General features: G+C 38.9%; 1 protein-coding gene and 1 pseudogene across 2 annotated transcripts; one reads left to right on the plus strand and one right to left on the minus strand.

Moving 5' to 3' along the window:
* Nucleotides 1-1533: 1533 nt before the first annotated feature.
* Nucleotides 1534-14168, plus strand: NIF3L1 (NGG1 interacting factor 3 like 1). 2 transcript variants are annotated; one of them, XM_090282421.1, is made up of 6 exons: nucleotides 1534-2066; nucleotides 2911-3073; nucleotides 5635-5761; nucleotides 7427-7549; nucleotides 10987-11070; nucleotides 13609-13697. In XM_090282421.1, the coding sequence occupies exons 1-6, from the start codon at nucleotides 1631-1633 to the stop codon at nucleotides 13633-13635; spliced, it is 960 nt and encodes a 319-aa protein (XP_090138547.1). In that variant the 5' UTR covers nucleotides 1534-1630; the 3' UTR covers nucleotides 13636-13697. The 2 variants fall into 2 exon arrangements, with proteins under 2 accessions (XP_090138547.1, XP_090138537.1); XM_090282411.1 differs by having other exon boundaries at nucleotides 1535-2066; nucleotides 7427-7565; nucleotides 13609-14168.
* Nucleotides 14169-15452: 1284 nt separating this feature from the next.
* On the minus strand, nucleotides 15453-15928 carry LOC150022486 (centrosomal protein of 19 kDa pseudogene; annotated as a pseudogene).
* Nucleotides 15929-16734: the final 806 nt, after the last annotated feature.

The raw sequence follows: 16734 nt of genomic DNA on the forward strand, positions 1-16734 counted from the left end.
CTTTATATCTTTGTTGGACTTCCATGCAGCTCAGTTTTCTAGAACTTTTGGTTGTCTCCAGTTTTGAAGTAGTTATATTACTTCTTATTTGTGGAGGGAGATGCAGCATGTCTACCTACGCCTTCATCTTGGCCAGAAGTTCTCCAGTGTTTTAGAGGTGTAAATTTGTTACACAGCTGTGGCTCTGGGAGGCAAGTTCGGTTTTAGAGTCAGTGCTCTTATTCAACATGCTGTGCCGCCTCCCATTGTTATTAATTGTGGCATCAAGCAACACAGCTTTGCCATTTCCTAATCTGTGAAATGAGTGTTGTTCTGTTGTTTCCAAGGGCTCTTTCAAATGTAACAATAGGTAACACAAGTATAGATGGCCCACTAGAGCTTCACTTTCATGCTTGCCAGATTTAGAAGTGTCTGGAGAGTGGAATAATATCAGGATGTGAAATCTGGAGAGTGGGAGTGGCATAAAGACATTAGAAGATCTTCCAGGGCCCTAAGCTTGGGTGGTTAACAGAGGCTCCACATCACTTCAAATGATACACAGTATAGACTAAGTACTTACATCTCATATTAAGTATTTTAGCTGTATAAATGTTTTAAAAATTGGTTTTGAAATCATTGGATTATGAATACTTTAAATTTACAGCTGGCTATGCTTTCTTGCAAATTATTGTGCATATGAAATGCTTTTCTTCAAAAACAGAAGTGTTCATGGATACTAAATTTAAGAATGGAGTTGACAATGTTTTCTTTGTATTGGATATAGCTGTCTAGAAGGCTTACAGACTCTGAACACTCTCCCACCTTGGAGCCTAGCCTTCCTGTAACAGGTGTTGGTTCACGGGCAGCAGCTCTGCCTTTTCCTGCTTTCACCCTGCCCATTTGGAGCAATGCATCTGTTCATCTTATGAAGCACTTAACTATTTATATATATTGTTATTGTTTTGATAAAGTACTTTTTCATACTAATATATACCACCCTAACTCCAAATTCTGTGATGGGGGCGGGGGGTGGGGTCAGTGCAGGAAGCATTTAGTCTGGTCTATGTTGGTGATACTGAGATACATAAAAGATAGTTTCTGTTTTCCAGCAGCATTAGCATACTGAAAAGACAAACAAACAGGAATGTAATGTTATGAGAATACTAGGGCAGAATGGGGCAGAGCAGGGAGGAGAGAGACACTGAAAATGAAGGTTTGTCAAGAAAAGCTTTATTTAGGAAGCTGAAGGGGGTTTGAAAGGAAGGGTAATATTTAGAGAAATGGAGAAGACAGGAGAGGGGTTGAAGTAGGAATGTGGTAGGGGCTGGGGAGAGGGTGGTGAGCATTAGTGTATTATGTACCAGGCTTGTGCCAGGCGAGATATATATTAATCCATTTGCTCCTCCAGATGGTCTTTGAGGTAGGTTGTAGTGTTTATGTTTTATACATGAGGAAGCAGGCTCAGAGAGGTTAAATGACTTACCTAAAATACCATGTGCTGCTGGTAAGTGGCAGAGGCAGTATCTGAAACCAGGTATATGTATGACTGTAGCTCTTTTGCTCATGTTTTGCAGAAGTCCAGGCCTAAAGTGTACATGTGTACCATTTTCTGCATTTTGACTTCAGATACTCAGTTTTACTTGACTTCTGTATGTTGTCATCTCACGTACGACTGGTCTCCACAACAGTCCGGCTTGTTCATTCCCTGATCCGCAGTCCTTCCTGTTCCTGCATGGATCTGAAGGCTCTCCTTTCCTCCCTGAATGACTTTGCATCCCTCTCATTTGCTGAGAGTTGGGACAATGTTGGATTACTGGTGGAACCAAGCCCACCACACACTGTAAACACACTCTTCCTGACCAATGACTTGACCGAAGAAGTGATGGAGGAGGCGCTGCAAAAGAAGACTGATTTCATTCTCTCCTACCATCCGCCTATTTTCCGACCCATGAAGCGCATAACCTGGAAAACCTGGAAGGAGCGCCTGGTGATCCGGGCTCTGGAGAACAGAGTCGCTGTTTACTCTCCTCACACAGCCTATGATGCTGCACCCCAGGGAGTGAACAGCTGGTTGGCTAAAGGGCTTGGTGAGAAGCCTCTTTTTCTCTCATGTTTCATATTTTCCCTATAAGTGCTTTGAAATTTTAGAATGTCTTTGCAATAGAGCTTTAACTGCTTTCAGTGTGGGACCATTCCATGGTTGCATAATATATTTAAAAACAATAATGTTGAAATCTGGCAATTAAATTGCATTTGAAAAATAAAATTTTTATTATTGATGAATAAGGAGAGGATAGGACATCTTCACTACTACAGTGAGCTTTGTGATTCCTCACTCATGTAGCATAATGCCTACCCCCCAGTCACTCCAGAAACGCTTGTTAAATGGAATTGAAAGCTCAGGCTTCTCCAGAATATACTTAATATATCGCTCAAACAGACATCAGAGTTTTAATGAGGGAATTCAGCACATGTGTTTTAGCTTTATTTTTAGTAAGTCTTTGTAATTTGCTCATTTTGGGCTAAAGCTTTTACCGGGATATATATAATCTGGATTGATGTAGTCAGGTAGATATGAGCATTTGCATCCTGAATCATTGTTTACCTCAATAAATTTAAGAAGTAGTCACAATTTTATATATCATCTAAAAACTCATGCATCAGTCTTTCTTGTCCAAATATTTGTGATATTTAATAGTCTACTGGAAAACTTAATTTTGAAAATAAATTTGATTTTGTATGTCTGTTAAATCGCTTGTTTTGGGTACTGCTGGATGTATATGTAAGGAATATGTATATGTGTGTATAGTATATAAGCATTTGTGAACGAATTTTTAAAAATAATTTTTTATAAGTTTTGCTTATAATAGTTTAATCTTTTTTAAATTAAAAAACCACAAAAACTCCATTTTCCTACAATTTTTTTTCTAGGACTTTGCACCTCCAGGCCCATACATCCTTCCAAAGCACCTAACTGCCCAACAGAGGGAACACACAGAGTAGAATTTAATGTTAACTGCACTCAAGACCTGGACAAAGTCATTTCTACAGTGAAAGGAATTTCAGATGTTTCTGTCACCTCTTTTTCGGCTAGGTACAGTATATTTTTCTCTTTTTTTTTTTTTTTTTTTTGGTGGATATTTATTTGTTAAGGATCTTCCTTACATATTCTATAGTTATGGCATTTAGGTTTGAAGCAAATTGTTTTTTCTGGGATGGGTTTATAAAGCATGCTTCTCATTTGGGTCCTCAAGGAGGAGTTTTCAAAACAATAAAACAATAAAAATGATAAGAAACAGAATTTCCTGGGTGGGAGGAGGTTCTACGTATTACAGACAGTATTTCTCATATTCCTGGTAATGGTGAAAAGTAGTTGTTTTTCCTTTAGGGAACAGGCATACCTCGGAGATATTGTGGGTTTGGGTCCAGACAAGTGTAATCAACCTTGATAACAAAGTGAGTTGTAATCTTTTTGTGGGTGGAGGGTCTTGCCTACAATTTTTAAAAAAACACGACACCTGTGAAACTCAATAAAATGACGTATGTCTGTATATAGATAAACCCTCATGATATACTGATAACACAGGTTTACTTTTATTAGTTCCCAGTTCCCATTACATTGAGGTGCCTCTTATAAGGTCAATCACTTATTTATTTAGGACAGGTACCAAAATGTTGCCTCCTAGGAGATTTTCTTTTAGGTTGATTTATCCTATAAAAAACAAGTTGTACACACCTAGGATTTAATAATTGTTTAGAAAACAAAAAAATATAATGACTTTTTAATAAAATGGAACTCTGTGTCAGCCTACACCAAAAAGTGACTTTTTTGATGAGTTGTTTATGTATAGATATCTTACAGTAAAATTATTGCAAATGTGCTCTAACAGTATTGGAGAATTTTAAGAATCTCAAGAAAAATTATTTATAGGACTTTGCATAGATTCTAGTCATGAATTTCTTTTATCATACTGAACTGCTGTGTAAGTGCCAAAATTAAAAGAAAATTATACAAGTAAAGCATGAAAAAGTTAAACAATACAAAAATCTTCCTTGCCCCTTCTACTCAATCCCAGTATCTTCAACTCAAGTCATCTTTTTCCTTGCTTTCAGAAAAGTGAGTATCTTTTCAAACACATATAAAGACATGAAGAAATGTATAATTTATTTTTATTCATTGTCCTCTTAATTAAATGGTATGGTGTATTTACCTTTTTATTAACAAGATATCTTAGAGAATTTCACGTAGGTATATAAGTTCTCTTTTTAGCTGCTCAGTAATGTTTCTTATTATGGATGTACTATAGATTCTTTAAGCATTCCTCTTCCTAACTGAAGGACTTTAAAAAAACAAACAAACCATGAATATGTAGTTCGGTTCTAGTTTTACCATATTCCAGATAATACGTGGGTTTTACCATTAGTCAGGACCCAGGCATTGTTTTTGTTTTTATTTTCAAAGCTCCACAAATGATTATAATATTGACAACTACATGTCCAGATTATGTTTTAAAGTGCCTTTTAGTTCTACAATAGAATTTTATATTTACTTATTTTCTTTTTATTTATTTTTTAAAAAGATTTTATTCATTTATTTTCAGAGAGAGGGGAAGGGGAGGAGAAAGAGTGGGAGAGAAACATCAATGCTTGGTTGCCTCTTACGCATCCCAGACTGGGGACCCGGCCCTCAACCCAGGCATGCACCCTGACCGGGAATCGAACAGGCAACCTTTCAGTTTGCAGGATGGCGCTTAATTCACTGACCCACACCATCCAGGGCCAAAACTTTCCTGATACCAGTCTTTTTTGGAGAGGCTCTATGGCATTGCTTCTCAAAGGGTGATTCAAGGGCCTCCTGCATCATTGTTCATGGGGTACTTATGAGAAATGTAGATTTTTTACTTCGTCCCAGATCTCTGTAATTAGAATGGGGTTTGCTTGAGAATCTGTTCAGGAAATTCTTGCATGCAGTGATGTTTGAAAATTAATTTCTCTAGGGCTTTAAAAAGAATTCAGTTTGCCCTAGCCCATTCATAGATGTTGTTTCACTGGGTCTGTAAAAGGGTCCAGCAGCTGTCATTTTAGGAGACAAAGCATGACTGGCTTAAGAACAGTTAGAATAGCCCTGGCTAGTGTGGCTCAGTGGATTGAGTGCCGGCTTGCAAACCAAAGGGTCGCTGGTTCAATTCCCAGTCAGGACACATGCCCAGGTTGCAGGCCAGGTTCCCAGTTGGGGGCGCGTGAGAGGCAACTACATTGATGTTTCTCTCCCTCTTTTTATCCTTCCCTTCCCCTCTCTCTATAAATAAATAAGTAAATAAATAATTTTTAAAAAACAGAACAGTGATTTCGATGTTGGGCCAGCAGTATCAGCATCACTGGGAACTTGTTAGAACAGTAAATTCTCAGACTCCACCTAGACCTACTGAATCGGAACTGGGGGTGGGGCCCAGCAACCTGTGATTTAAATCATCCACAAGGTGATTTTGATGCATTCTAAAGTTTGAAAAACACTATTCTAGAAAATAATTTGGTTTGGAATTAAATCCTAAATTCCATATAAATCTAATCTATTGTTGGAGATTGTAAACTATGGATTGTTTAATATACATTTTGTTTATATTTTTCCTAAACCAGTGAGTGACTTTTTTCTAGGACTGATGATGAAGAACAAACACGGATCAGTCTGAATTGTAGTCAGCAGGCTTTGATGCAGGTGGTGGCTTTCCTTTCCCAGAATAGGCAACTTTATCAGAAGACTGAAATTCTGTCACTGGAAAAGGTAATAAAAATATCTTATATTGCTGAGCATTTTTGTTTGAAAAATTCATTTGAAAATTGTTAAATCAGTAGGCTATTCACTGTTACCTGGAAGAAGCACACAGTGATGATGAGGGCACATTCCCTGGAAAGTATAATCCGAAAGGAAGACATTCCAGGAACAGAGTGATGTTGATACTTGCCTTGGTCCATTTGGACTGCTTCAGCGCATTTGGGCAGCTGTAAGAAAATACCACAGACTGGATAGCTTATAAACAAACTTATTTCTCCCAGTTCTGGAGACTGAAAAGTCAAAGATCATGGCATGGGTAGATATGGAATGGTGTCTGGTAAGAGCCCACTTCTAATTCATAGATGCGTCTTCTCTCTGGGGCCTCACATGCTGGAAGGGACGAGGGATCTCTCTGGACTCTCTCTCCTATAATGCACTGATTCCATTTGTGTGGTATCTACCCTCATGACTTAAGCACCTCCCAAAGGCTTCACCTCCTAATACATTTGGGGGTTAGGTTTTCAATATGAATTGTCGGGGAACAGAAGCATTCAGACCATAGCTGTAGTCTTCAGGGATAGAGACTCGGTTGCAGGTTACAGGTTTGGTGGTCTTTTATGCCCTCTGCCTGGATCGTTTTATTCACTCCTTTAACTTGGCAGCTATTTGTCTGATGATTCGTATGTCTTTACTTTCCGGCTCAGTTTGACTTCTTAAGTTGAAAATTAAAACAAATAATAAACCCATATTTCCAATTAGTTTCTAAACATTTTCCATTTATGGATCCCACAAGTATTTTAAAGAACAATAAATATATACAAAATTGACCTTATCCCCACTTTTCTTTTTTCTATTTCATTGGTGGCATCATCATCTACCTTATTTTCCAAATTTCCACAATTCTCCCTGCTCCTGTAAATCCAAGCCCTGCTGATCCTGTACCCAAATCTATAAATGTTTCTCCTCTCTATTTACTTTGCTACCACAGAAGTTAAAAACTCTCATATTCCTTCACTTGGAATGTGAGTGGTCTCCTAAGTGGCACCTACAGGAGACAATCCAGACTTAGCGTACCAAGCCTTTCATGACTGGCCGTGGCCCCCGTCGCCAGCGTCTTGGTCGCCATCCCTTGCTCTGCACTCCATCAATACTGTCTGCTTTTAGATCTGCCTTCAGTGTGCTCTCACACGTCGACACCACTACGCACATCCTCTGTTCAGGATGCCTTTCCGCCTCTCACTTTATCCCTGTCCTTCCACACTGCACTTGACGTCACTTCTCTTTTAACTCTTTTCGCATCTGTCTGCAAGACCCAAGTTCTTGTAAAACCTTGGATTGTACTTTTTCCAAGTATCCCCACCCCCAAGACCCATCTCATTTATTTTGTCATTCCATCATACAGTCATTAAAAAATAGTACCTGCCTTGTATTTAAACACTTTTATTATGATTATTTATTTTAAAACATCTGCCTTCCCAGGAGACCATGAGCTCCTACAAATCAGAGAATATTTTTGCCAGATTTGTAGCCCCTGGATACAAACTTTAGCCTGGAGCTGGCTGTGGTGAGCGCACAGTGTGCATGTTATACTGATCTCAGCATTTGCTGTTTGTTCTGTAGGTTCGTTGTTTAGGCTGATGATTGACATTTTTTCTATCTTCTGTTTCTCTTCAGCCTCTGCTTCTGCACACTGGAATGGGACGGTTATGCACACTGGATGAATCTGTCTCCTTGGCAACCATGATTGAGCGAATCAAAAGACACCTAAAACTATCTCATATTCGCCTTGCTCTTGGGGTAGGGAGGACCTTAGGTAAATGTGTGTCCTTTTTTTGTCCAGTATACGTACTGTTAACATTGTATTAATGTAAGTGAAAGAAAATCTGTTGGCAGTCATGAGAATAACTGACTGGTTTACACTATTGATCAGGGTGTGCTGTGGTAACCATCTGATTGGCTTCAACAAGATGTATTTCTCCATCACACTGTTCATCTCAAATCAGCAGGGAAAATCTGCCCGTTGTGGGCAGGTTGCTGTTGCAGAGGGAGAGTTTTGGAGAGTCTTAAATAATCAGTTAAACATTCTGGCCTAGAAATGAACTTCTGTTTAACTCATAGTCCCAAGTTAGTCACATTGCCCAACCTAACCCAGGTTGGGCATGAAGTACCATCCTACCATGTGCCAGGAAATTATAATGGCTCCAACTACCATGCAGATCTCACCGTTTTACGATACCAGTGACGTTTTTATACTGAGGTCCTACTAAGTGAAGTGATCCACCACAGTTGCAGAGTCTTGTAGACACTGTCTTTTCTTTTGGCTTTTCCCACTACTTTTGGGAAGAAAAGGAATGAACAGGACATTTGTTGGACCCCTGCAGTTTGGCGAGCACTGTACTGAGTGTCTGAAGAATGTGAGTTTCCACTCCAAAGGAGACCAGAGGTTGTGTGAATTCGGAATGTCTTTTTTTTTTTAATATGCTTTATTGATTATACAGTTACAGTTGTCCCAATTTCTTTTCCCTTGCTCCCCTCCACCCAGTAACCCCCCTCCCTCTAGTTGTCCCCCCCGCTTAGTCCATGGCAATTGGTTGTGCATATAGTTCTTCTCAACATCTTCCTGTCGACTCCACTCCCTCCTACTATGCTTCTTAATTCCTGCACCATCTCCCTCCCTTTGCCCACTTCCCTCTCCCTGCTGACCTCCCCGCATAATGTTCCCCATACCTATAATTCTTTTCTCACTCTCGTTGCCTGCTTAGTCTGCCTTTGTTTCAATTTCCTAGCTTCTGTTGTTGGTTGTTGTGATACAGTTTTCATTTTAATGTTCATAGTTTTGATCTTCCTCCTAAACAAGTCCCTTTAACATTTCATATAACAGTGGTTTGGATCTGATGAACTCCTTCAGTTTTACTTTGTCCTGGAAGCACTTTCTCTGCCCTTCTATTCTGAATGACAGCTTCGCTGGATAGAGTAATAGTGGTTGTAGGTTTTTGCTTTTCGTTACTTTGAGTATTTCTTGCCAGTCCCTTCTTGCCTGCAGAGTCTCCTTTGAGAAATCAGCTGACTGATAGTCTTATTGGGACCCCTTTGTACATAATTCTCTTCTCTCTTGCTGCTTTTAAGATTCTCTCTTTATCCTTAATTTTTGACATTTTGGTTATAATGTGTCTTGGTGTGGTTTCCCTGGGTCCAGTTTTATTGGAACTCTCTGTGCTTCCTGGACCTGTAAGTATATTTCCTTCCCCAAGTTAGGGAAGTTCTGCTTCATTATTTTTTCACATAATTTTTCAATTTCTAGTTCTTCACTTTCTGGCAGCCCTATGATTCGGATGTTGGCCCTCTTATAACTGTCCAATAAGTTTCTGAGCCTTTCCTCATTTTCCTCACTTTTTGTTTCCTCTTTCTGCACTGGTTGACTGCTTGTTCCTTCCCTGTGTTCCGATTTGTTAATTTGATACCCGGTTTTCTTTCCCTCACCACTAGTTTTGTATGTGTTTTCGTTCATTTCAGCAGGACTAGCCTTCATTCCTTCCTCATCTTGTTTAAGATCTGCTGTTAGATCTGTAAGCATTTTTATAACCACAGCTCTGAACTGAGCTTCAGAAAGATTATCTATCTGCTGGTCCATTAGATTAGATATTTGCTGTCTGGTCAGCTGTGTCACCGGGATCTCTATCATGATCTGTGCCATCCTGACAGTTTTATGTTTACCTTTGCTTCCTGGGCGGGGCTGTCACGCCTCCTACGCTATAGGGGGCGGAGTCTTGTGCACTCATCACAACCGGGTGACCCTTCTCACCACACTGGTGTTTTCTGCAGGGGTGGGGGTCCAAGATGGATTCTTGCCGTTCACTCTCGGCTGAGAGACCAGGAGCCTCCTCCTCCGTCCCCATGCCCTCCAGCCCTCACAGTTTGAGGCAATGGGCGTCTGCCTTCCCCGGCTTTGGAATCGCAAGCGGCTGGGTCTGTTCTGCAGCCGAGGGTGCTCCCCAGGCGCTTCTCACCTCCCCTTAAATGCAGGTGTCTGTACTTACCGCTGTCCTGCCGCCCTTGCTGCTACTGCCACGGACAGCACAGCTTGAACTCTCCGCCCCAGCTTTGCCCCTCCTACCTGTCCGGACAAGCACTTCTTTATAACTTCATACATTGGACTTCCACTTATTTTCTGGAACTTCTGGTTATTTCTGGTTTTGTGGTAGTTGTATTCTTTCTTAGTTGTGGAGGGAGATGGAGCGTGTCAGTCTAGGCCTCCATCTTGGAAGGAAGTCTCCTGTATGTCTGGAATGTCTTGAGTTCAAATTTATCTGCCCTATTTGCTGCGTGATTTTGAGAAGTTATTTAACCCCTTTGGTTCCTGGTAGCCATGTCTATAAAAACTGTAGTAATAATAAAACCTAACTCATTGAGGTAGATGTATGTAACCCATGTGACAGGGCACATGACTGGTATACATTAAGTGCAGTCAGTGCTAGCTATTGGCTATGTGGTAGGTATTAGTGTTCCCATTGTATCAGTGAAAACATTGAGGTTCGGAGAGTTAAGTAACTTATCCAAAAGTCCACAATTGATCAAATAACTCATAAGAACTAATTTCCGAAGAAAATAAATGGCAGAAGTGGTATGTGTTTTCAGACCCAACTCCAAAGCCCCTCCTTTGAAATAGCGCTATCATGTGACCACTAATGAAGTGTCCATCCTGGAAACCTAAGTGCTAAGTAAATAGTTGTTGGATTTTGCTTGAAAACTTCTGTTATCTCACTCTTTTGAGAATGTTCTCATTGAAGTAAATATGGCATTTAAAAATGTGTCAAATCCACTTGTAGCATTCCTCTAGCCCTTTTAGTTCCTCTGCTTCCTCGCTTGAGATAGTACCTGCCTACCTCTCCCTGTTGTCGGGGGATCCAGGTGAGGTTACTATACCTAGTACATGCCAATAAAGTCTAGAGTGGTACTATTAGCATTACTCAGCAGTGCCCCATATGGGCTTGTGCAGCCATAGTTGTCCAAGGGAATAAGAACCCTGCCTTGGGTTGGCTATGCAATACCAAAGAATAACCTGTTAGCTTATGTGAAGATATGTTGTTTTTTAAAATTCACTAAGCAAAATTCATATACTGATGATGTGTCCAGGAGTGAAATCTGCATTACATTTACAATTCTTGGTATCAATTATAATATTAAAATGAAGGGGGATTGTAAAGTATTGGTTTCTTGTTTCCTGTATCTTGAAGAATCCCAAGTCAGAGTTGTGGCTCTGTGTGCTGGTTCTGGGAGCAGTGTTCTGCAGGGAGCAGAAGCCGACCTTTACTTCACAGGTAGGACAGCCTTTGGATCTTTTCTCTGCCCTTTTGTGAGTCTTTTCCCAACCTTGGTTTCTTTTTACAAGTTAAAAAGTAGCAAATTTTAGGGTAGCACCTGGCATATAGATGGAGCTAATGTTTTTTGAACCTGAACGAAATAGAAACTACACCAAAACTGGGGGCATACCATATTCTTAACAGTTTATTATTCGACTATTTCACATTTCTTTTTTTCTTTTTCATTTAAATTATATTTTATGGATTATGCTTTTACAGTTGTCCCAATTTTTCCCCCTTTGCCCCCCTCCACCCAGCACCCCGTACTCCCTTGGGCAGTTCCCCACACTTGTTCATGACCATGGGTCATGCATATGTGTTCTTTGGCTACTCTTTTCCTATACAGTACTTTACATCCCCATGGCTATTTTGTATCTGTTTGTACTTCTTAATCCCTTCACCTTTTCACCCATCCCCCTTAACCCTCTTCCATCTGTTGCGAAAGGTAGAAGTTCCTTCTTTCTTTCTGCTACATAGTATTCCATTGTGTAAATGTACCACAGTTTTTTGATCCACTCATCTATAGATGGGCACTTAGGCTGTTTCCAGCACTTGGCTATTGTAAATAGCGCTGCTGTGAACATAGAGGCGCATAGGTTCTTCTGAATTAGTGTTAATAAATAAAATCTTTTTTAAAAATTCAGGAATTTAATATTGTTAAAACACTTATTTAATATATTCTATATTCAGGTTTTGCTAACTGATCAAAATTTGTAGCATTTCTTTTTCTGATCAGTATACAATCCATGATCACACACAGCACCTGGAATAGTTACTCAGCTTTGTCTTCAGAGCATTGACATTTTTGAAGGGTGTAGGCCATTTGCTTCAGTATATATTTCTCAATTTGGGATGCCTGATTGTCTCTTCATAAATAATGACTTTTTTAAAACTAGGTGTTTTTTTTTTATAAAGCAATATGTGCATCAGATAAATTTACACAGTTGAGATGTCCTTCCTATCTATTTACTTGGGGAAATAGAAAATATCTTCATACCTGGCTGGCTTTAGATGTCTATGATCTGTGAAGCATCACTTCTAATATAACTTCAGGGTTGAGAAGCACCAGCCAAAAAGACCAAATATACAAATATAGGCGTCTGCAGCCATTCATCACCCTTCTGTTGAACTGGACATGGAATTAGGTTGTTAAGGGTAATATCCTAGAAAGACCAGCAGGTGGGGAACTTGCTCCTTGCAGATACTGCATGAATTCTCTTATTTGCTTTTTCTTTTCCCCAAGCTGCCATCCTGTGCCAAACCTTTTTTTCCCTTTGCTTTCAGCTGCTACTGTAGGGTCTTCATGGACTTCCCCACTTTCACGCCTTCTCTGGCCAGTGCATTTATAATAACTGGAGCAGCCAGACTTGTCTTCCCTAAAGCATGGCTTCTAACTGGGCCACCTTAGTGTCTTTTTCTCTTTTTACTTTACTGCTGTAAATTAAGATGTTTTAAAAGGTGCTTAAGTAAAAAATATTCCTTATAATGAAATGACATATGGGGGTGGAAATGTGGGCAATTAAAAATTTCTGGGGTGGGGGCCTGGCCAATTGGCTCAGTTGGTTAGAGCATCGTTCTATACATCAAAAGGTTGTAGGTTCAATCCCTCCCTGGTTGAGGTGCATGCATGCGGGAGGTAGCTGATCAATGTTTGTGTCACATTGCTATTTCTCTCTTCCTCTATGAAATCAACAAAAAATTTCCTTGAGTGAGGATTAAAAATCTTTTTTTCTGAGGGAGAAATGTCCCCTTTTTTCTAAGAATCTTTTTTCCGTTATATTTTATCTTTTTATTTTTATTTATTTTTAAATAACACTTATGAACAAGCCAAATTTTGCACAAAATATTTTTGCTCTTAAATTAGAAGTCATCAGATTCATAAATGGCTTTTTAAAAATTCGAAACATCTGAATTTTCCCAAAATCTTTTCCCAGCTGTAACAGAATTTCTAGGAATTTTGCCTGAGTCAAAGGAAAATACCATTTTAATTTGGGAACAACATAAAGCTCATTTCATCCTTATGAAGTAGACAAGGGTTGATGGTAAAAATTTTGGTGCTCACAAAGTATAAAGGAGTTTTCTGGAAAGTATACCTAGGATTTTCTTGAAGTATTTAATACTTATGTAAGAAAGAAACTTTCTGAAAGACCCGCTTTATTTATCAGGTCATCTGTGTTATTGTGGAAACAATATGAGTGGGTGTTCTTACAGGTCTAGTTCTGGCAGTATTAGGTACTGTTGGATATGCGAGTTCGGATACTTGTTTTGGGTCTGCCAAGAAGAAAGAATTTAGAATTCTCGTAGGAAAGTCTGTCTTTTTTTAAGTTGGAGGACATGTAAGAAACTGGACATAACTTTGTAGATTTGCATGTGAATTTCTGCTGTATTACACTTGCTTTGTACAGAATACAGACTTAGTCTTTCTGCTGCTATGGCTCAGCATTGCACAGACTTTGTGTCTAACATTTAAGTATCTGTTCTTTCCTTTGCTGGCAGGTGAGATGTCCCATCATGATATTTTAGATGCTACTTCCCAAGGAATAAATGTCATCCTCTGCGAACACAGCAACACTGAACGAGGCTTTCTTTCTGACCTTCGAGATATGCTGAGTGCTCACTTGGAGAATAAGATTAATATTGTCCTGTCAGAAACAGATAGGGACCCTCTTCAGGTGGTATAATGCATACAGAAACAGAGTGACAATCTACAAATCATCTCACTCCTAATTCAAATGCACAACATGACTCACTGGTTTGTATCCTAGAAGAATGTTTTAGAATATACATTGTCATTTCTGGTTTGTTAATCTGCTTCACCAAATGTTCTGTTGTTTTTAGGGTAAAAACTGTAATGTAACTATCATTAAAGGACAAATTTTCATTATAAAGAACAAATTAAAGAATGTATTATAAACTCTAGGCAAGGTCAAATAAAGTCTGTTAACATTCTTGGGAAGATATTCAAGTAATCCTCTCTTTAGCTTAATTATAATAGATGGGATGCATCATTCTAGATCTGCCTGTAGTTAAAATATACTTTAAAAATTTGGGATTGGAACACAATCCCTACTATCTACCTAGGGGTAGTAACCTCTAGGAGGTGTTAAGGTCTGTATGTGTATTCTTACTTTTAGATTACTAGCCTTCCCCCTAAATTTTAGAATTGGAATGAGATTTATCAGGATGAGGCTTGGTTTTTTTACTTAATATATGGGATCATTATTTATATAAATTGTTTTAGTATTTTTTAGGTAACATCTGTAATTTTATAAGTAATATATAAAGGTGACTGGTTCTCAAATCCTAGTGACTATTTATGTATTAATTTTGTGCCAGGCACTCTACTAGGAGCTTTATAAACACTTCCAATTCCTTATAAACAAGCATACAGGTATTATGTATTGCCATTTTTAAGGACTAACAAACTGACAGTCATCTCACCTCCCAGAATGCAGGAAAACTTTCTGAACAATGCTGCTGGCTCCACATTTGAATTAGCTGATGGAAAAAATGTAGCCTTCTGAAAGTTTTCTTCTTTTTTGGCAGTACCTACTATTCATTTATTATGGATAGAATTCCCATTTTACAAACCAACCTTACTTACGGGAAAAAGGTTCAGGGTTTCAGCCTGTCTTTGGTGTATATTTCCTGGTACCAGAGAGGCAGAATTCCCCTGCTGCCCATCAGATGACATGCACTTGCAGCTGCAGAGCTTTGTGCAGGGGTATCTGCTCCAGAATTAAATACTTAAAAAGAGTTAAATATATATGAAGACATAATGCATACAGGGCAATCCCCTGGTAACCATATATGCTCTCCAATCTTAATCAAACTGTAATTTGCTTACTGTCCCTCAGTTAAAATTTTCTAAGTCCTTTCTCTTGACTACCCTTCCCTCTTCTGGAATCCTATATAAGCTCCTACTCAAATGCTACCATTTCAAGGACCAAAGTCCCATCTCGCCATTAAAAGACAAAGTTTTGCCTGACTGTTCTACTCTACAGTAATCTAGGCTCTGACCCTTTTCACATTTTTTGAGCATTTGGCTTTAATCTTTGTGCTGCCTAATACTGTTAATTAGCTTTTCAAAAGTTTTTAACAAAACATTCTTTTAGATTATAAGTTCCTTAGAGTCAGATTCCTATATTCTGTTTTTCCTATGTTCCCCATGCACCTACATAGTAGATGCTTTCCATGTCCTGGTTTTGAAAAGTAACACGGTCAATCCAAATGTGACACAACATGTACATTTAGTGTTCTTTACAGACTTTTCTAGAACTAACCTATATTCTCTGTATAAACATGGAGTTTCTGCTAGCCCAATAAATTGTTTTTTGGTATCAGAACTCGTCAGCTGCCTCTGAGCCACAGGACTGCAGTCGCTCCTATCCATCCTATGGGAACTCAACTTCGATGTCATAAACAAAATTGGATCATCTTTATGATTTATCTCAAGAAGTTCATGATGCTTTTCCTTTTGACAAGTGCCTTGTCATCTAGTTTGCTCAGGTCTTCCTCGGGATAAATGATTGTTTCCCATGAATTTGTTCCATTGTTTTGCCAACCTCTGCCCCCACAAGTAACCTCGTAAAAAACTTAGTAACTTCTCTAGCTGTCTCAGGGACACTTGTTCCAGGTAACTTGTGTCGTGGATTATTTAACTGTTCAGCACCTCTGTTGCAGCCTGAAAACTGAAGTTTCAGACAGGCATGATGCGCTGGCAACTTTCCCCCTTCATTTCATTCTCATAGATCGAGGTAACAGCTGGAGGCTAGAACGTAATTCCACATTTCTTGGTAGTGCATGTCATTCTCACATACACTTCATGGTAAATCAGAGGAAATCTGATGACAACGTATTAGTCACATAATGACTTCCTGGAAGTGGAGGTGGAGGCTGACAGCTGGGCGAGCTGGCTCCCAAGCCAGCGTGCCGGCCTCGGGGTCAAGCTGGGGGCCCACCTAAAATTTTACTTAATTTTTTTTAAAGTTAAGCAAAATCTGTTAGCCATCCCCAAACTCACTGTTCTTGTACATGAATTTAATGTTCATATATTAAAATGACAAACACAATGCTGAGAAAGTCCAACTGTACTATCTTAAGAACTGACTGAACTCTGCCTCATAAGGAATTCAGCCTTATGCCAAGTTTGTAGAGTGTGAATGTCTATTTTACATCTTCTGTGCTTTTCTTGGCCTACTTACTATTTTATTAAGAGCAGCCAGAAAAATCTTTCAAGGTTTCAGGTCTGTTCAATCTTCTCAGAAGCAAGTAATAGCAAAAACTGGAGCATTAGCAGTCAAACTCTTAACTGATAGAGCTTAAGGCACATGATGATGAAACAAGTTACTGAAGAACATGTACTCCTACCAAAATGTTCAGATGTGTAAGACACACAAAATTTTTGAGGAACTTCAAGATGTTTTTAGTAAAAAATAAAAAACCCAATACTATAAATGAAAGATTCTATCCAAATTTGCTTTTTATTAATAGTAAAGACTACTGACACATACTGCTTGCAAAAAGTGTAGGCACAAAAATTATAAAAATATATTAGTAGATATTTAAGGGCAAATTAAAGTTTGCACATTAGGTCATTAAAGATTTTGTATACTTTTTTAT

The sequence above is a fragment of the Furipterus horrens genome, unplaced genomic scaffold (assembly GCF_987537825.1).
Source record: "Furipterus horrens unplaced genomic scaffold, mFurHor1.1.pri manual_scaffold_1, whole genome shotgun sequence".
Lineage (NCBI taxonomy): Eukaryota > Metazoa > Chordata > Mammalia > Chiroptera > Furipteridae > Furipterus > Furipterus horrens.